This window comes from Nilaparvata lugens, chromosome 3 (assembly GCF_014356525.2).
Source record: "Nilaparvata lugens isolate BPH chromosome 3, ASM1435652v1, whole genome shotgun sequence".
Taxonomy (NCBI): domain Eukaryota; kingdom Metazoa; phylum Arthropoda; class Insecta; order Hemiptera; family Delphacidae; genus Nilaparvata; species Nilaparvata lugens.
This window is the reverse complement of record NC_052506.1, coordinates 51416276-51437240: the sequence shown is the minus strand read 5'-3', so window position 1 is coordinate 51437240 and position 20965 is coordinate 51416276. Positions and strand designations below refer to the sequence as shown.

The 20965-nt window shown below is 35.0% G+C and overlaps 1 protein-coding gene across 4 annotated transcripts in view; it reads left to right on the top strand.

Moving 5' to 3' along the window:
• LOC111051403 (importin subunit beta-1) overlaps positions 1-20965 on the top strand; it is a 31422-nt gene that overhangs the window by 863 nt on the left and 9594 nt on the right. For all 4 annotated transcript variants that reach the window (XM_039423965.1, XM_039423966.1, XM_039423968.1 and 1 more), the window contains exons 2-14: positions 753-811; positions 1427-1609; positions 2441-2638; positions 5016-5168; positions 5977-6126; positions 6804-7016; positions 7760-7934; positions 8828-9231; positions 10613-10816; positions 15082-15312; positions 17147-17254; positions 18067-18210; positions 18990-19210. In XM_039423965.1, the coding sequence (XP_039279899.1) occupies positions 753-811; positions 1427-1609; positions 2441-2638; positions 5016-5168; positions 5977-6126; positions 6804-7016; positions 7760-7934; positions 8828-9231; positions 10613-10816; positions 15082-15312; positions 17147-17254; positions 18067-18210; positions 18990-19210 (2443 nt within the window). The remainder of the gene's footprint in view (positions 1-752; positions 812-1426; positions 1610-2440; positions 2639-5015; positions 5169-5976; positions 6127-6803; positions 7017-7759; positions 7935-8827; positions 9232-10612; positions 10817-15081; positions 15313-17146; positions 17255-18066; positions 18211-18989; positions 19211-20965) is intronic.

Below are 20965 nucleotides of genomic sequence, written 5' to 3'. Positions count from 1 at the left end.
ACTGGTTGAAAAACATTTAAAAATAACTGCTAATTAAAGACGTAATCCGCTTGCCTGTTTGTATCTACTTTTAGCAGTGAAGCTAATTGAATGCAATGAAAGTACCTACTTGATACAACTAATATTCTATATAATGTAGGCCTACTGATTAATTCTGCTATATTATTATTAATATACTTATTAATAGTTAATAATGCAGGTTTATCTTGGTTTTAGCTTGCAGTAGGACTATAATATTACGACGATATTGTTGATGCTTTCTAACAATATATAAGAAGATAGAAAAGATTGTTGCGTACCTAATATAGAATGCATTGAGTATATATGTACAATTTTGCTCCATTGTTACTCTCAGCAGATCTGACATTTCACCAAAGCTCTTTTGCTCTCGTACAATAAAATATCATAGTTCATAATGCTTTTGTGTTTTATCCACTGTAGATCAGTCAATTAGAATCAACTAATAATGAAATTACCTGTATAGTTTCTACCCTATATAACTAGCTTACCATTTCTATAATAAAATTTACATACTTGGATTTTGAATGGTCAAGATGTAACATGGATACAGATAGGTGGCTTTGCATTGAAGTAGAAATAATTTTCAATTACTCAGGAATGTGTGGCAATTGAATCATGTGTTCGTTACCTGGAAGAAAATAATAAGTAATTTACAGCATTTAATTGGGACTTTTGTTTGATAATAATTTGGATTTTCGTTTAATATAATAATATTTTTTTACTAATTTCAGACAAAAATGAGTTGGAAGCCGCGCAGAATTTTCTTGAGCAAGCTGCTCAAAATAATCTGGTAAGTAGGCCTATCTACTGAAATTCAATGTTCTCTTTGGTTTTATTTGGGTTTCAGTAATAACTTTAAATAATTGTTTTGATATTCCATTAACTTATTTCTGATTTTCAAGTATTGAAAGATATCATTATTTAACATTCTACTGAGGATGAATTATTTATCGTTTTGTGTGGTTTGAAATATTTTCTTAAAAGTCAAAATATCGTTTTCCTATTTTTTTTAAGAATTCAAGTATCTAAGATATTGAATTCAATTCATTCACTGACCTCTGAAAGATTTAATTGTGAATCTAAATGTGCGTACAGACTTATGCACCACGAACGCGTATTTCACTTTAGGCATAGACCTACGCTTAATATGTTATTTTTATCTTACTGTTTGTATAAAATCTGGATATGATAACTATAGCTTCAGCTGATGAAAAGTGAAATGCGCATGTTCGTTGAGCATAAGTCTATGCACCTTAAGAATAGTTGAGTTGAGGCACCATTACTTGAGTTGAACTACTAACATCTTGATTTCAAACGTGCGGGTTTTAATTAGTTGAACTTGAACGATTGTAATGGATAACATTTTGTCTATTCCAACTTACATGATATTTGTTGGTTTTTGCAGCCTGAGTTCCTGAAAACTCTGTCAGTGATCCTGAGGCAAGGCGGAAACAGTCAGGTTGCGCGAACGGCGGCTGGACTGCAGCTGAAGAACGCTCTCACCTCCAAAGACCCAACCCTCAAAACCCAATACCAACAGAGATGGCTCGCCCTCAACGAAGACATAAGAACTCTCATCAAAAGAAACGTGAGTCAACTATCTATTCAATCTTATATTGATGCACTCCTCATCAACTAAATAGCTGTATGTAGGTGCTCCTGCACTTATTAGAAGGCCCTATAGTAGGTTTTAATAATGTAAACCAAGTCTATTCATCGAAATGTGCTAGTTTATTTTATCTTACGCCATATCATTGAAGCTCATTCCGAAAAATAACTACCAAATTGAAAAAATATAGTTTAAAAACTATAAAATTTAAAATTGAAAAATGTAGTATAGAAAAACTACAACTGCTTTTATACCGTATTTATAAAAATAATTATACAGTATTATTTTTTAAATATTATATTTATAAAATTATATATTAAATAACAGTAGAGCACAAATTTTATAGTGCTCTACTGTGCTGCATTAAGGCATGGAGAAAAGATAAGCATAAAAATAGATATCCCATGGTATAGGGCGTTTATGTTCCAAATTTCACTGTTAACTCAAACCGATAGTCCTAGTAGTTATTTTTCGTGATGCTATGTGACGCTGTTAGTCTCTCATATTGTACTGTTCTTACACTCTCATATCAGCTTGAATTGACAAAAATCGGCTGGAATTTTGGAACATGAACGACCCATACCATGGTGTATCTTCTAAAGTCTAAAGCTATCTTTCCTCTATGATTAAGGTTAGAGGCATCAATGCTTGTCTCGGAAATAAACCTGAGTAGTCAACAAGAGTAGGTTACTTGTTGGTTACTAATCAACATGAAATCATGTTGTGATTTCATTTTAGTTTGATTAGTGTATTGAGTGTTATAAGTTGTGGTTGTGTAATGAATTTGATGATGTTTCTGGTGTGTTGTAGGTGGTGAATGCGCTTGGCACGGAAATGAACAGACCGAGCTCGGCAGCCCAATGCGTGGCCAACATAGCCGTGGCCGAGCTGCCCATGGGCCTCTGGCCGGACCTCATCGACGCACTCGTCAACAATGTGCTCAGTGGCACCACAGAGATGATCCGCGAAGCGACTCTCGAGGCCATCGGCTACATTTGCCAAGATATCGTAAGTGTAGCCTATTATTGATGAGCATGGTATGGAAAATTGCGAAATCGCAGTATAAATACGTTGAGTGAACCCGGGGACATTACCATAGGTATTCCTCAAGGATTAGTGTTATCAAGTACTTTATTCCTGGTCTTTATTAACGATTTGACGGATGGTGACTTACAGGGAAAGATTATATCATTTGCAGACGATACAGTTATATTTTATTCGGCCAAAACAAATCAAGAACTTGAAAATAAATAAGAAATGGATCTTAAGCACCTTAGTGGTGGTTTTGCGAAAATAAATCAACTATCAACACAGATAAATCTAATATAATACAATTTAATCTTCAAAACACGGATCAGGAGTTAACTAGTATTCACTTCCATAAATTAAATTGTGCGCAACAGGTGAATAATATATTTTGTAACTGTGAAACAATAAAACAAGCACGTACAGTCAAGTATCTGGGCCTCATATTGGATAGTAGGCTCACTTGGTCGGATCATGTACAGAAGATAAAAAATGAGTTATTTGTATTCATAAGGAAGTTCTATTACCTCAGACAGTTATGCCCAAAAGAAGTATTGTTACAATAAATTATACCATGCAATTATTGGTTCTAGAATAAATTATGGAATAATATGCTATGGGAGTGCATACAATGTTCATATTAAACCTGTGATTACTGGTCAGAAACATATATAAAAATAATTTGTAATAAACCTAAACAATATAGTTCAATGATGCTCTTCAGAGAACTCTCAATATTACCAGTGAGACATTCTTTTCTATTCAAAGCAATGCTGGATTTAGCTGAAAATAATTTCGATATTCAACAGATGAGAGAAAGAATAAACCTTAGGAATTCACAGGACATTAACCTCCCAAAACCAAGATTAGAACATTTCAGATGACACTTCAAATACATAGCTATAAAAATATTCAATTCACTTCCAGTAACAAACAACAAGGAAAATAACGTCACGTCAGTTATTTAGAAAAGAAATCAAGAAATTCATTTTACAACTAAACAACCCGAATGATTTTTTACTAAATTAATATAGGTCTAAATTTAGTATAATTTACACATTACACGACATGAACACTGCAACAATCAAAGATCATTGAACTCACAAATCCCGTCCGGTATGCGTTAACAGTAAGACAGTATTAAATTTCAATCACTGTCTCTTTCTTCAAAACGCATTCATTTTATGGTCTAATTACATCAGCACTTTGAAAAAAAAACGGAACGTTAACTATGAATAAAATTGAACTAAATATGAAAAAAAAACAGCTACCACTCCATACATAGTTTTAAGTTTTGTGTAAGTGTGTGTGTGTGTGTGTGTGTGTGAATGTGTGCGCCTGTGTGAATGTGTGTGCGTATGAATGTGTGCAAGAATTATGAATTGACTTAATGATTTATTTCAATATAATACCATATTCAATTTTTATGTTCTTCATGATATAATATTTAAATTTGTATATAAATATTTTATTATATATATTCAAGTGTCCCCACACAGGGTAGCCTATAGGGAACACATATTGGAAATTAGGAAACAATATTGTATTTGATTTTTGAATGCATTTGATTGTTTAATTATTTTTTTGAAAAAAAATTTGAATTGGAATAATCCCTTGAAAGATGTGCGTTTTAATAACTGAGACTGTTCTGCATGAAAAAAACAATACAAAAACTTTGGAGTACATATTCAAATTCAATTTTTCTATTGGCAACAATACAAATTGTAAAACAAAGGCAGATTCAGAATATTTTAGTCATATAAATTGGTGTAAGAGTCATATAAATAGTTGATAACAGAAACAAATGTATGAAATTAAACTAATATTGAAATGAATGTAACCTAACTAATTTTCTATTCCATGGACGGTTTTAAAAAACCCATAGAATATAGAATATTTTTTGTCACATTCATTCACCTTGTTCACATATTTCTGAATAAATAAACCCAGTTGTATTGTAAAACGTATTGATATTGGTTGTCTGATCTTATGGTTAAAATGAATTTGAGTATGGATCTATCTTGAACCAATTTGAATAAAAACTGAATATATTCTCTGTCATTATTTGTATGTAATTATTATCCCTGGATTTATCAGGTAAAAAGAATATTCGTTATTTTGTAAAGAATTCTTTATGGCAAGGTCCCACCTTGTCTGAATTTATCATTTAAGCCATCAATGGGCCTCACGACTGTTATACTTTAGCTGAGACTGACAATATCGTGCCCATCCGATAACACGGGGATTTATAGCAGACCATTTGAAATCTTATTAATTTTTTTACCTCAAAGCTGTTTTGATCTAGTTTATTGATACATTATTTTAATATATGTGTGTAGTAAATGATGCAATTTTGCAGGAGCATGATGTGTTGACGGCGCAATCGAATCATATTCTGACAGCGATTGTCCATGGAATGAGGAAAACCGAGACAAGCAATCACGTGAGGCTGGCCGCCACCACTGCTTTGCTCAATTCGCTCGAATTCACCAGAGCCAATTTCGACAAAGATGTAAGTTGCCGCCTACTCTAAGTGATATAAATAGATCAACAATTTATCTATATAATTTGTACTAGGATTTGTATGAATAGAAAACTCACCTTATTCAAACCTGTTCTATTTGCAACCCACTTATATGATTGAATTTTTTTATTACTATAAAGCGAAATTTCACTGAGTAGTACACTGTTAAATTTTCTGCTCCTCTTATAAATGATTCTACTGCGAATGAATCTACTGGTCATTCTTCTCTTGAAAACAATATATAATTTGGAATTAATTTTATAGTTTATTCAATACTTGCTAAATCTGGAAAAAATCATGGCTAATATGAATTGCATCACAGTCACTATTTTATCATTTATTTATTCATGTTACAAATGGCAGTGATGTAATAACATTGCTAGGTAAAATACCAAGACAATCCTTTTGTAACTTAATGGGTAATTAATTATTCATTCAATTGCACTGTTTGTAGTTCAAGTACACCATTCGATTTTGATTATTTTTGAAAAATGATAACATTCCTTCAGTTTGCTTTGAATTGTTAGGCTACTTATTTCTTCAAATTTTCTCATTTCTTTATTATCCATAAATTAGTTTGAATGATTACTTCTGAGTTAATATGCATTCTATTCCTGGATGTTTATAACACTTCTAAAACTATTCATTTTTCCAAACGTCTTGATGAAACCAACTCGCAGAATGTCTCCCAACTTTGAAAATCCTAATCATATTCATTTTTTCTCAATAATATTAATGTGAGGGATTTTAAATGATGATACTGTTCTCATGCAAAGTTGTTATGATTGAATTTCAGTCTGAGAGGAACTACATAATGGAAGTGGTATGCGAAGCAACACAAAGTTCTGACACTCAGGTGCGAGTTGCAGCCCTACAGTGCTTGGTCAAGATAATGTCGCTTTATTACCAGTACATGGAGCCTTACATGGGACAAGCGCTATTTCCAGTGAGTTGAATGTTATTTTTTGTTGTGATAAATTTTTTAGTTAATTTTGTTCTTTTGTAAGAACTCATTTTAGCGTGTGTTGATGATTAATCATTATTCTATTCCATCAATTGTCTATTCAAGCAATATATTTCTTTTAGGAATTGAATATTGAATTCAACCAATTTTATTTAATCATTTGTGTTTTTTTTGTAACTTGTATCCATTGAAGTTTTGAAGAAAATAATTTGATCAATACTTACTATCATTTTATGTACAATACTTCTTGAAAAATGATTCTTCTCTATTGTATTGCCTCATAGAATGTTTTGTTTGTTGAATTGATCGTGAACACTACTTTCATAAAATGATTAACTATTTTGCTTTAGTATTTTCCTTTTGATTTGTTATAATTAACCTTGTCATTGGATAAGTGGATAACTTGATATTGATTTGTCTATTTCTCTAACTACCAGAACAAGTTGTGCTCTGGGCATCCGTTTTACTTCCCAATCAATAAATGAATAAAAAAAGTTACGTCTACCATAATTTTATCTCAAGCCTTAAAAGTTACCTCAGCCATACATTCACAATGTCAAAGAACGTTCATTCATATTCTACCTGTTCTATTATATTAAAAAATATTGTTTCTGTGCAAAAATTGATTTGAATGACTAATATTTTTTGTTATATTTCAGATTACTTTAGAAGCAATGAAATCGAATATTGATGAAGAAGCACTTCAAGGTATTGAATTCTGGTCGAACGTGAGCGACGAGGAAGTGGATCTGTCGATTGAGGAGACTGAGGCCAGTGAAATCGGAAAGCCACCTCACCGCACATCCAGGTTCTATGCCAGAGGTGCTCTCCAGTACCTGGTGCCGGTGCTCATGGAGAAGCTTACCAAACAAGTAAGCATCCCTTGCAAATATCATTATATGTCTTATGTAATATGCCTTGAATCAATTGGAATTCAATTAAAAGAGTCTTTATTCTTTGTTCAAAATACAAAAATAAAAGTCTCGTTCGTTCGATATGAAATTATCTTATTCTAAAACAAATAATCTAAAAATTTTTAAGGAGTATTCTAATTTAGAGTTCTTATTAATGACTTGCTGCACTTTTAGAGATACTCAATTTACAGCAATCTAAAAATTTATTCCTGCAAGCTCCAATCATAAAAATGATTGCAATATTGTGCCAGCAAAGCTCACCTGATCGAATTTACATTTGCACGTACCATTTAAAAAATGCTTATTTCTATTTTTCTTATTTTAGTGATCCTTACTCAATTGTTTCAGTTAATATTATTGATAGCCTACACAATCACATATTATATTACAATTGCAATTACAAATACACTACAATTCACCACTACATCAATTACAGTAATTGAACAGATAAATAATTTATTTTCTCTGTTGAATAATTAATGCCATCAAACTCTTCCATTTATTTTTCATTTAATGATTGAACTTAACATTATTATTATGGATGAGAGAAAAAAGGCTTTAATCCCAAATAGTGGCTAGTAGATTATATGACGCTGAATTGTAGTTACTTGTATACTTGACTTTATTGCATGGACGTTTTAGCTATTCAAAACAGCATCAGTAATTTCAATTGTTTAATTCACGTGATTATCGATTTCTAGACAGACGAGTTCGATAATGAAGACGATTGGAATCCGAACAAGGCGGCTGGTGTTTGCCTCATATTGCTGGCGCAGTGCTGCGAAGATAGCATAGTGCCGTATGTTCTGCCATTCGTCAAAGCCAACATCAAGAACAATGATTGGCGGTACAGAGATGCAGCTCTAATGGCATTCGGTAGGTTATTGGCTCATAGTTCAGTCTAGATGATAATTTATACAATTAAGTGCACAAGTACAATTCCATACAGTGCAATAATGCAATGTATTAACTTGCACAGACCAGAGTATATATCAGTTATCATCGTAATTACAAGCTATCACCGTAATAAATGTACAACCTGTAATAGAATACTAGAGCTGATAAATGATGTTGATGTTGGAGGAAATATCAAATATATAATTTAGTTATTAGCTTACACAGTATTTACACTTATTACATTAACATTTATCTAATAGTAATTTAGTTATTAGCTTTATAGTATCATCCATATATATTACATTAAATTGTTCGTCTCATCGCCCTTTACCGATCGAGGTGTCATATATGAATATTGCCTTATAGGTGACTATTCAGTATTGCAGGTTTGTTGTACATGCTACCCCATTGAAGTCATCTTTTTAGGCTTATCAGTGTTTAAGATAGAAGACAATCATGCATCTTTTTACTGACATATTTTCGGTGTTATAGATAAAATGGTTACTTTTGTACAACAATCTTTTGAATTTGAATTTATAGCTGGAAACGCAAAACAATAATAAAATAGAAAACTAACTAATCAATACAGAAATATACATTCACAAATACTTGAATTCTATAAATTGAGCAGTAAGTCCTTCATCAAGATTGAGCAATGTTGAGGTTAAAATGATAATGTTCATCACCTACATTTCTGCTCATCATATCTTATTACGGTGCACCAAAACGTACATTTATTACACTACACCAACCGAAAAGAATGGAAATAAGATTGAAAAAATGATATGAAAATGGAGGCCAAGTAGTTCTTTCCTAGGTAGGTTGGAAACAATATCCTTATGGGTTTAGTTGATTGGTGATTATGTTTTCAGGTTCGATCCTGGGCGGATTGGAGGCGAACACGCTGAAAGAGCTGGTAGAGCAGGCGATGCCGACGCTGATCGAGCTGATGTACGACAACAGTGTGGCGGTGCGCGACACGGTGGCCTGGACGTTCGGCCGCATTTGCGAGATCATCCCCGAGGCGGCCATCAACCCGGTCTTCCTGAACGCGCTACTCGAGGCGCTCGTGAACGGGCTGAAGGCCGAGCCTCGAGTCGCCGCCAACGTGTGCTGGGCGTTTAGCGGCCTCGCCGAGGCGGCCTATGAGGCGGCGGCCGAGAGTGGTGGTGGGGGCGACGACACCACGCAGCCCGACACCTACTGTCTATCCAGCTACTTCGAGTGCATCGTACAGCGGCTGCTCGAAACCACCGACCGCGCTGATGGTGCTCAGGTCGGATACATAATTTATTTTTTGGATGAATCAAACAAATACAAAAAGCCAGTTAGAAAAGAAAAGCAGGCTATAGCCTAAAACTTATTCTATTTCTCAACTCATAACAATTGATCAAATAATGAATTATGAATACATTTTCATAAATATTTGGACCGAAAATTATGATATGGGGTAAAAATTCAAAAGTGACTCAACCCTTTTTTCGAATTGGTATAATTCTAAATCTGGGAGAGGAATATCAAAGGGTTCGCCTGTTTTTCCTCTCCCAATATCATTTTAATGGTAAGTGATTTTGTCCAAATAGGTATTAAGTATAAATATTGTTTGAATATGAATATTATGAAACTGCTAGTTTACTTGTCAACAGCAGATAACCACCTTATTAACTGTGACTTAATTTCTTGAAATCAAGCATTATATCCAATGAAAACAAATATACAATAAATTAATTACTGAAATCTAAACAAAAGAAAATGTAATAGAGTTGTCAAGTAGACAGTAAATCTTATTGAACTTAAATATTGCACTGTTGAGACAATCGTATAAATAAAATCAAAGAATTCAGATTTGTGATAAAGCACAATCAAGGTTCTATAAATTATTACAGTATGACATAAACAGTTTAGAACAGGTAGAATGTCATGTATTCGAACAATGACTAAATTTTGAAGAAACAAAATTAATAATAAACACATATATATATCTTGCCAAGATAAATAAATGAATTTATCGAAAATTATTATAACAACGAGAGACAAACCTAATAATATAATTTTTTCAGCTTGAAACAAAACGAAAAAAATATAGTGAACAAAATAAAAAATAATTTTAATTTATTGAAAATACACAGAATAATAATCAGTGAAAAACATTAACACAATAAATTAATTGCTCAACTCTGAATTTTTTTGAAAGAAAAAGTAATGTACAGTACCAAGGTATTCTTCTATATACCGTGTAAAGTACTACATTTTTTATTAAACCTTTATTCAAAAATCATATGATAGAATTGAAACAATATTTATACTTTATGGTGTATTCTATTGAACTCATACATACAACTACATAAAATTAGACTAGTTAAGGAAAATTCAACAAAATTCTTGAAATTATTTATTGAATGGGAAAACACTTGAAATACTAATATGAATAATAATAAAATTATGTTCTTTGAGGTAAGATATAAAAATGAATAAAAAACCAGTATGCAATTGAAAACAGAACTTCAAGTAGGATTTGTAGGGAAGGAACCTTATAATTTTAAACTGTAATAGGCTGAAAAATTAACTTGTAGAATTGAACGTTTTTAAGAAATAGCAGCTCAATCTCTCTTGTAATAATATTGAAATTAATTACCATTGCTTAATGTATGTTTCAGGCCAATCTTCGCCCAGCTGCTTATGAAGCACTGATGGAAGTTGTAAAGAATTCACCAAAGGATTGTTATGTTATCGTTCAGAAGACAACGATGGTCATCCTGGAGAGGCTGAACCAAGTTCTGCAGATGGAGAGTCACATCCAGAACCACAATGATCGTGCACAGTACAATGATCTCCAGGGTCTGCTTTGCGCTACCCTACAGGTAACTAACACTTTTTTATCAATAAATATTAATATTGAACAGCGCGGGGTAACTTTGAGGGGTTTACAAAATACGGAGGACCGAGGAAAATACATAAAATGCGGATTGACTTACTTGATGCGGCTGTAAAGTTGCGGTTTTAACGACGACTGGGGGTCTCAGCCAGTTCTGCCGGGCGATAGCATCCTTCTCATCCTCCTCGGAGATGGACAGAGTTAGGTAGAGAGAGAGAGAGAGGGGGGGACTAAAAGCGATAAGACGCACTGTACTGATTGCGTTCTAACCATTCCGCCCACCAAATTACGTTTCAACGGAATTTTAATATGTAAAATTTGAAATACATAAGTGAACACACCAAATTGTAACACTGAATGAAGAAACACAAAAAGTCTATTACAACACTGGAACATTTCCTATTGTTGTAGATCTGTATACATTTCAATTATTAATGGGAAGCACGATCGCGCGATTCACTGCGCGCTTCATGACCCCACTTGCAGTGCGAAGTGTCACCACTCTGGTGACATTGTCGGCGCCAGGATGGAGCGCTTCGACCTTTGCCAATGGCCACAGGGTTGGTGGAGTGTTCAGATTTTTTAGGCAGTAGTGGAGAATGCTTCACATTATAGCGCTGCCATTTCAAGCGCTGAGTTGCGTAGCCGACCGCCCACCTGGTGCGTTACATGAGTGTGGTATTGTTTGCGCATAGCACTGTACGGTGTCTTTTCTCATGAGAGAAGTACTTTTTCATAGAGGAGATTCGATTATGACCTAATTTTACACTTTCTTCTTTGAATGGTAGCGCTACAACGTACCGGCCAGAAGGAAGGCGCCTTGTAGTTTCGGTAAAGAGTCTCCCGCAATATTTATGTGAAGGATCTTCTGGAGCGACGGTTGGATCTTCTTCGGATTCCCAAAACTTGTGAAGCACTTCATTGATTGGTTCTATACAAGCGAGTAGGCTGTAACAGCTTCAGGCTGGCTGGCAGAATCAACCTTTTCGATAACGTCACAACCGAATTTTGTATTCAACACATGAGGCCCAGACTCAAACTTCAATAATGTGTGCTCACTACATAAAATGTCGATGAAGCAATCAGCACCTATGATTGAATCTTAGAAGATTCATAAAATCTCTCATCTGCTAATTTTAAATTTGCGAACTGTCTAACGTCTGCTGAATTGAAACTTATGCTAGGTTGACTACACGTTAGATTTGAGGACACTGTAGCGGTGGTACTTAATTTGAAGTGCGGTTGAAATCTAGATGAAATATTCAGGTCAACGTTTCCGTAGGTAATTGACGTTCGAGACCCAATTCCGACACGCCTTCTGCTAGAAGGTCTTGGTTTTAAATGTAACTTGTTCATGAGTTCTCTAGTGATGACGGTGACTTGCGATCCAGAGTCAATCACCGCACGAGCGGTATGAGTGCGATTAAATCATCAAACACATTAACTTGAGCAGTACCCAACAAGCAATTTGAGGAGTCGGATGCAGAAAGGCTGGTAACACATACATTAGAAGTGGAGTTTTCTACATTAGAAGGGAAGACAACATTTGAGGTTGAGATCTGAGCGGCATTTTTTCAAATAGGAGTAAAGCGTGATGACCAGTTGAACTACAAGTTTTGCAAGATTTATTCGAGCGGCATAATTTCCTATTATGGTTGCCAAGACAAGCAAAGCTAAGTTTCAATCTCTTATTATAGTCAGCATTTGTAACACTTTTACAATCGAGAATCTGATCAATGAAATAGTTTGATAAGATAGTGGGTTCTGATAACGTCTTTGTAACTGTTTATATGCTAATGAGTAGCCTTGTTCGGATAAAGGAATGCTTGAAATGCTCTCATAAGCAGAATCTCTCAAACTTGATCGTAAATATTGGAATTTTTCAACAGCAGACAAACTGTCATTATCATGAATGAGGCATTTGAAATTATTGTAGAACTCATTCCATTTGCTGTCATTCCCGTTGAATATTGTGAGTGGAATTCGCGGTAGCTGAATATTTGATTTACTATCGTGGCGGGGGGGGGGGGGGGGTTACAGGAGTTGGCGGTTTTGACATTTGAATGAAACGTGGATACCATTCGTCGTACTTTGATTGAATTTCATCCAGGGAAGCATCTTGGATGTCATAAACAACAGATAATTCAAAAATTTGTTCACTAATATTCTCGAAAAGACTAAAATCATTTCCAATTTTAGTGATCATGGCTAAATATTAACCTTGAATATTTTTCAAAGTGAATTCTATTTTTTGAATAAGTCGTAAGCACTTATTGGAGAGCAATTTGTATTGAATGGCACTCTTAGAACTGTCCATTGTTGTTTTATTTAGGACAGATACGTTAATGTTCGAATCTGTTAAGCTAGTTTCCGGAGGATCTGTCATTGCGAAAAGGTAAACAACGGACGCTTGGAGGTTATAACAATAATATTATTGCAACAGCTGTCGGGCTGTGGGGTAAGCAGTACAATGCGAATTGAATGGAGTAGAATTCGGTGTCGTCTCACCTGTCTTACTCGCTCTCGCTCTCTCTCTCTCTCTCACCTGTACAGGTGAAGGCTGCATACGTCTGCGCAGGTTGACGTTGCTCCTATTCGTTCTCTCTCCAGGGGCGAACGTGGCGCTAGCACCGTTTGCCAGCTGACAGTTGCTGCTCCTATTCGTGCTCTCTCTAGGCGAGTGCGCGTACCGAACCGAACCGAATGGAAGTTGGAAAGAACAATCGATGAGTATAAACGATAAGCGTTTTGGAATTACAGACTTTGAGAGAAATACGACAAAATAATAGAAATGCAATAACTTTTTCATAATCACACTCGCGAATTTGAACACTAGACACTCGAATATATAATATCAAATTAGTAAGAACAAACTCAGAACTTGGATGAATAAACTTGTGGTAAGGACACGATTCGCAACTACAATAAACGAGATCAATATTAAAGTTTATCAGTAAACTGTACATTAATAGGAACACCGATTACATCTGGCATGGTTTTGGACCATATGAACAGCGCGGGGTAACTTTGAGGGGTTTACTAAATACGGAGGACCGAGGAAAATACATAAAATGCGGATTGACTTACTTGATGCGGTTGTAACGTTGCTGTTTTAACGAAGACTGGGGGTCTCAGCCAGCTCTGCCGGGCGATAGCATCTTTCTCATCCTCTTCGGAGATGGGCAGAGTTAGGTAGAGAGAGAGCGGGAAACTAAAAGCGATAAGACGCACTGTACTGATTGCGTTCTAACCAAATACTATACATTTTTCAAGTATTACCCTACAAATGTTACCCTAGACCCTCCGCTGCAGGTAACAAATACTTTTAATTTTCAAGAAATGAAAGGAAAGGTACTTTCAATCTTATATTAAAATTATAATTAAGTTTGAATTGTTGGAGTATTGTGAACTTATTCAACCCCACACAAAAGTTGGACTCCGTAGCATATTATTCATTACCCTAATGTCACAATGCCACTAATAATGAATTCCTAAAAAACGATTTATTTTATGCAAATGTCCATTAGTTAAGGAGCTGGAATCATTTTCTGTTTTTTTAACAATAAACAATTCTAAGTTACGATTATGGGGCGAAACGTTCCTCCCGAGCTTCGACAATAGACTGACACTGGCCTGGTTTCTAGGACACTCATAAAATCTAATGAACTATTAAACCTATAGAATTGATGGTCAATTTGATTTAATAAGTGTCATAAAATCTAATGAACTATTAAACCTATAGAATTGATGGTCAATTTGATTTAATAAGTGTCCTAGAAACTGGCCCAAAGACCAACGAATAATTCAGTACTGAATCAGCATTTTTCCAAGAGGTTACCACTTGCCAGATGCAGACACTTGTTTTCAAATAAACCTACAACACCAAACTTGATAATCTCAAATTTGTCTGTTTATCTTGAAAATGTTGTTATTCCCTGTCTTGATATTGAGGAAAATGCGTTTCCAAATCTTCAGTAATACTAGCTACAAGTTTCAGTGTCCAAATTGAGTAAAATGATTATTATGCTAATGCAATAGATCGGAGTAAAACTATTTCAGTATTAATATAAAATTTTATTGAATGGCAGCTCTGGTTCAGAAAACTCTTTTATCACCTTGATATTGTTATTTTCTAGTATTGAAGTGATGTTGATCAAAAGATCCTTAATATATGGTAATATTTAATGTGGTATATGGTATAACTTGGTATATGGTAAATATTTAATGTGGGATTTTTTAATTGTTTTGCAGAGTGTTCTCCGTAAAGTGACCCCCGAAGATGCACCTCAAATCTCCGACGCCATAATGCAAGCGTTGCTGCAAATGTTCAACTCGAATTCGTCCAAGTCGGGAGGCGTGCAAGAAGAGGCGCTCATGGCTGTTTCTACTCTGGTCGATGTCCTAGGAGAGAACTTCATTAAGTACATGGATGCTTTCAAACCATTCCTTTGCCTTGGTCTCAAAAATCACGCAGAATACCAGGTTTGTTCAGTATTCCAATGAATCTTTAATTTATGTATCACCAAATAAAAAAGTCAATATATTTTTCTTCTGTCTGTGACATGTGTCTTGGTAATAAGGTGAGAGTTAATGAAAATACTGCCAGATATACCGGTTGCTTCAAAAAAATGTATACACACTTTAAACAATCGTAGTTTTACCGCTCTACAAGGGTAATGCTATATTTCTTCGCCAGGTGGCAGCATAATCGTCCCTCTATGTTATATTGTTAGTTGAAATTTTAATATCAACATGGCGGACGTACGTTTGAGTTTTGAAGAACGTAAGCAGGTTATTAAGTGGTACTGGAAGTTTGAGAATGTAAATGAAGTTCAAAGACAGTGGAGAAGGGAGTATGATACAGAACCACCTTCAAGATTAGCAATTACACGCATATGAGACAAATAGGAAGTTCATGGAACAGTGTGTGATGTGCATAAAGGTCATTCAGGTCGGCCTCGAACAGCTACAAGTGATGAGTCATCAACGGCAGTCTTGGAACTGTTTCAACGGTCTCCTAACAAATCTTCAAGGCAAGGGGCACGTGAAAGTGATGCAAGTATCGTGTTTACATTCCAAGGCTGGTGCAACAGCTAAATGACGACGATCCAGATCGAAGGTTGCAATTTTGTGAATGGATTCAGGAGATGGTGATACGTGAACCAGGATTTATGGGTAGCATCATTTGGTCGGATGAAGCCCAATTCAAACTTAATGGAACTGTCAATAGGCACAATTGTGTTCACTGGGGTGAAGAAAATCCTCGCATTACAATTTAAAAAGCTGTAAATTTGCCTGGTGTAAATGTGTGGTGCGGTTTGTCTTCAAGGGGACTCATTGGACCTTTTCGATTTGAAGGCACTGTAACTGGTATTAATTACCTAACAATACTTGCTGATTCCATATTATACGGTAATGATGATTTTTATTTTCAACAAGATGGTGCTCCGCCGCACTATCACAGGGACGTACGAGCTTACCTGGATCAAAATTTGCCAGGCCAGTGGATAGGACGCAGGGGGCCAATCGAGTTTCCAGCACGCTCTCCAGACCTTACACCACTGGATTCCTTCTTGTGAGGCACAGTAAAAGATGAGGTGTACAAACGTAAACCACGTAACCTAGACATTCTTTGGAATGAGATTCAAGCAGTGTGTAGAGAAATCTCATTGGACGTTTTGATACGATGTACAGAATCAGTGGTGACTCGTACTCAGAATTGTATTGATGCTGCAGGTCACCAATTTGAACAGTATTAACATTTGTTATTTATGTTTCATTTACATTGGACTTTCAGCTTTCTATTTTCCTGAAATTTAACTTTGTAGAACGGTAAATAAATTTTCTATGAAAGTTCAAAGTGTGTATACATTTTTTTGAAGCACCCGGTATAATGACAATCGTATCTAAATCGGTGCAGCGATTGCAGTCTAAAGTTGCGATGGTCTGGTTCGCAAGGGGTTCGCCAAGCATTTACAAGGTACATCTATAATGCCGCATCCACATGTTGGCCCAAACAAGGCCAATGACGACCAGCGCCAGTGTGTGGATGGGTGGTTTGCCAGTGCTGGCCTAGATGTGGACTAGGCATTACCAGGCTGGGCCAGTTACTGGGTACGCATGTGGATTAGGCATAAGACTAGATCATTCTACCAGTGAATTTTAGAGCTTTCATTTTCCGATTCCCCAATCGGAAGTATACATCTTTATTCTTATCCCTCAGTATTTGTTTTAAATATTTTGGATTTAATTACAGTATTTTATATTACCATTTCAGTGTACGGATTATAATAATCATTATGTAATTTGTTTTCAGGTGTGTGGCACAGCTGTCGGTTTGACTGGAGATATCTGCAGAGGATTGAAGGACAAGATCATCCCCTACTGCGATGAGATCATGATGCTCCTACTCGAAAACTTGGGCGTAAGTCATCTACAATATCACCAACTAAGTTTCAGTTTGAACCTATCTAAAAAGATGGTTTTGTGTCAGTTTTGTACCAGTTTACATTTATAAAAAGATTATACTATCTTCAGATTATCTTTATTACATTCATATTAATTGATTTTCAAATATAGTATATTGTTTATATATATATTTTTCCATTGTATCTGTTTTTCCAGTAAAATTGGTGTTGTACCTTTGGAAGTTGTATAAAAAATAACTAATGTCAGAAAATTAATCGTACAGTCTTGAACTTGAACATTATTTTTCTTAGCTTCTTGCAAATGGTCCCAGTGTAGAAAAGAATCCAGTATAACTCCGAGCTTTTTTATTGTTGGTTTTCTGTGGATAGTGAATGCAGTGGTGTTGGAAAAGTTGACTGTTAGAAGGTTTTATAGATTGTAATACTGCTGTTATTAATCAATCAATCAAGATTGATTCAATAATCGGCTATACCGATGAAATGAAAACACTATTTTGTTGTCTTCTCTACCGGGAATGTTTTATTTTCACTAAACCCAGGGGTTTTATTGTCAAAGGCATCATTCTCAGTTGAGGTTTAGCTCATTCAGGATGAGCATTGTTGAGTGAGCTGAACCTTCAACTGAAACTAATGCCTTGAGTATCGAAACTCTATATTGTTTTTATAAAAAAACATTACCAGTTGAAAATACAACATATTGTGTTTTTAATTAATCATGGAAATCCTACATCTCTGAATACTGTCTTCAGTTTATTTTTCATTCTCTTGTCATTAGAGTAGGCCTAATATTGTATCTGTTTGTTTTCAGAATGAAACAGTACACAGATCTGTGAAGCCGCAGATTCTGTCTGTATTTGGAGACATTGCACTGAACATCGGCCCCGAATTCAAGAAGTACCTGGATGTTGTTCTGCAAACCCTGGTCCAAGCGTCGCGTGCGCAAGTTGACAAGGTACATATTTATATTTCTCCTCAAGTAAATAATACTTTTTTAGTGAATTATGGTCTTTTCATGTGGATTCTTGTAAATCTGGATAAAATTTTTCGTCCACCAACAATGGACAAATATTTTCAGTGAAAAGGAAGTGAGAGCTTTTTAGTGCTTAAAGTGAATTTACTTTTGACCTAGTAAACTTGTAATTAGAATTTTAGTTAAGGAATCAATCTTCTTGCTGTAAATCGTTCAGAATGAATCGTGGAATATATCGTAGAGCAATCAGTCAGAAATAGCAAGAATTCTCCAGTTCAATATGAGTACTATTCAAGTGCAATGTTGAAATTGAAATCTTATATATCAACCAATATTCTATTCATGATGCCTGGTTTTAATTGAAATTAATGTAATCCATTGTAGGCTGTGAGTTGATTCAGCTGTTTCCATAGTAAGATCCACTTCACACTGTCAGCATAAATCATAAAACTGTCCTCATAGATAACTCCAAAGCTACTTAATCAACAAAGTCAGTTTTAAAAGAATCTCACTACAGCTATTTTGCGGATGACATTGACAGTTTTAAATGATCGTTTTTATGAGATCATAATGTTTGTACTTCAATGAATGATGTGTTGTCTGTTGATTGACAGACAGAGAACATGATGACTACTTAAATGACTTACAATTCGAAAGGACCAATGATGCCACAACGTTTGTGTTGAACCAAATTGTAAATTTGTATACAGTTTTATTTGAGAAAATATTTTAGTGAAAAATACGTTGTTGTTGATTGACAGACCGAGTACGATATGATCGACTACCTGAACGACTTGCGAGAAGCCGTACTGGAGGCGTATACTGGCATTGTGCAGGGTCTGAAGGGAGTCGAGGAAACGCCCAACCCTGACGTCATGCTCCTCGAGCCACATGTCCAGTTCATCATCCAGTTCATCACGTACATAGCGCTCGACAGCGATCGCTCCGAAGGAAACGTTGCTGGCTGCTGCGGTCTCATCGGGTCAGTTTTCTTATCAATTTATTTATTTATTGCATTAATTACATTTATCATTTAACATGTTAAGCGGCATTTACATTAGTCAAGTTTCCTTGAATTCAAGTTGTTTGATTTGAATGAACGATATTGCAAATTTGAAGTCAGGTTTACTTGAATTTACGTTTTCATAAACTCAAAAGTATTTAATTATGAAGTAAAAAATCTAATCAATCTCAGTTTTCTTCTTTATCTGCATCATTATTTTTTAGTTCTTATACATTCTACATTGACCTGCAACTGTTTTTATCTAATTTTCCCATTTGTAGGTTACGTTGTACCTTCAAGATTAAATTGAACCGAAAAGTCAAACATGTTGAACGTCTAGCCTACTTGAATTAACAAAACTTGAAGATGGGTCTACTTTGTTATAGTGGATTCTAGTTTCTGTTCTTGTTAACTTGACTTTAAGGGTCGGTTTCCGAGCTCGGGATTTAGCTAAGATCTAGACTTTAACTGGCTTCAAACTGAGTCAGAAAATTGGCTTTCCGAGTCAGAGCGTTAACGTAGTCGAGGACTTGAATAAAGTCTGGAGTTTAGAGATCACGTTAGACCCAGGAGTTTATAATTTCGCTTTCTGAGTGAAGGGCTTATAAGTCCAGGACTTGAATTAGATTCTCGCCTCTTTCTGAGTCAAGGATTTATCAAAAATCGTTAAGTCCAGGACTTAGAACAGAGTGATTTTAAACCCTCGACTGGGGTAGGGTTCAAGTTCAATTAGGGTTTAAATTCAAGTTCTAGACTCAACTAGATTAGGGTTTAAATTCAAGTTCTAGACTTAACTGAGCAAACACAATTCAGTTATTGTTTTGGAGTAGATAAAAAGCTAAATAGATGTCATGAAATACCTAAATTATTTGGATTAATCCATCTAAATTCATAATTTATAGTTTGCAAGTTTATTTTGGAATAAAATTATATCAGAATTATGCGTAAAAAACTAACCTCATTTTACGACTGTGACATAACCTAAAAATGTTCAAGCAAAATAATACAAGGATTGCCTTGGAATTTATATCCCAATCTGAATATGATGAGTGAATCAATGTCATATTCAACATATTAATAATAATAAAACAATAATGAATTATTATTCCAGTTATTTTTCAAAACAAATACGTTTTCAAACTCTATAGCCTAATGAAATTTTTATTCCAAAATCACTGGTTAGGATCAATGATCAATGATAGCATAACGTAAAATGAAATATTTATTCATTCACCCTTCAAAGGTTTTGCTTTGAATAGGCCTACAAAGAAATCGAAACGTATTTTTATAATATAGTTTGGAGAGCATGCTCATTTGAATTGTCCCGCTGCAATCAGTTGTTTCCGTTTTGCTATTATGCCAACAATACAACAGCAAAATATTGTGAATTTCCCTCATGTTTACTGCGTTTAAGTCCTGGACTCAAATAAGTCGAGAACTTGATAGACTCCGGAGTTTGGAAGATAAAATCGTGACTCAGAAAGTCAATTTAGACCCGACAGCTTATTTTAGTCCTGGACTCTGTAAGTCCAGAACTTACAGATCCCGAACTCGGAAACCGGCCCTAAGTTTTCAAAAATAATTTATTATACTCAAAGAAAACTTGAATTCAAGGATAATTGATCAATGTAAACACCCCTTTAGGGAGAGAAAAACAAGCTAAACATGAGAGTACGAACAGATGGTCAGGTCGATATTCAGCTTTCAGTGTTATGTCGCTCTGGCGATCGATCT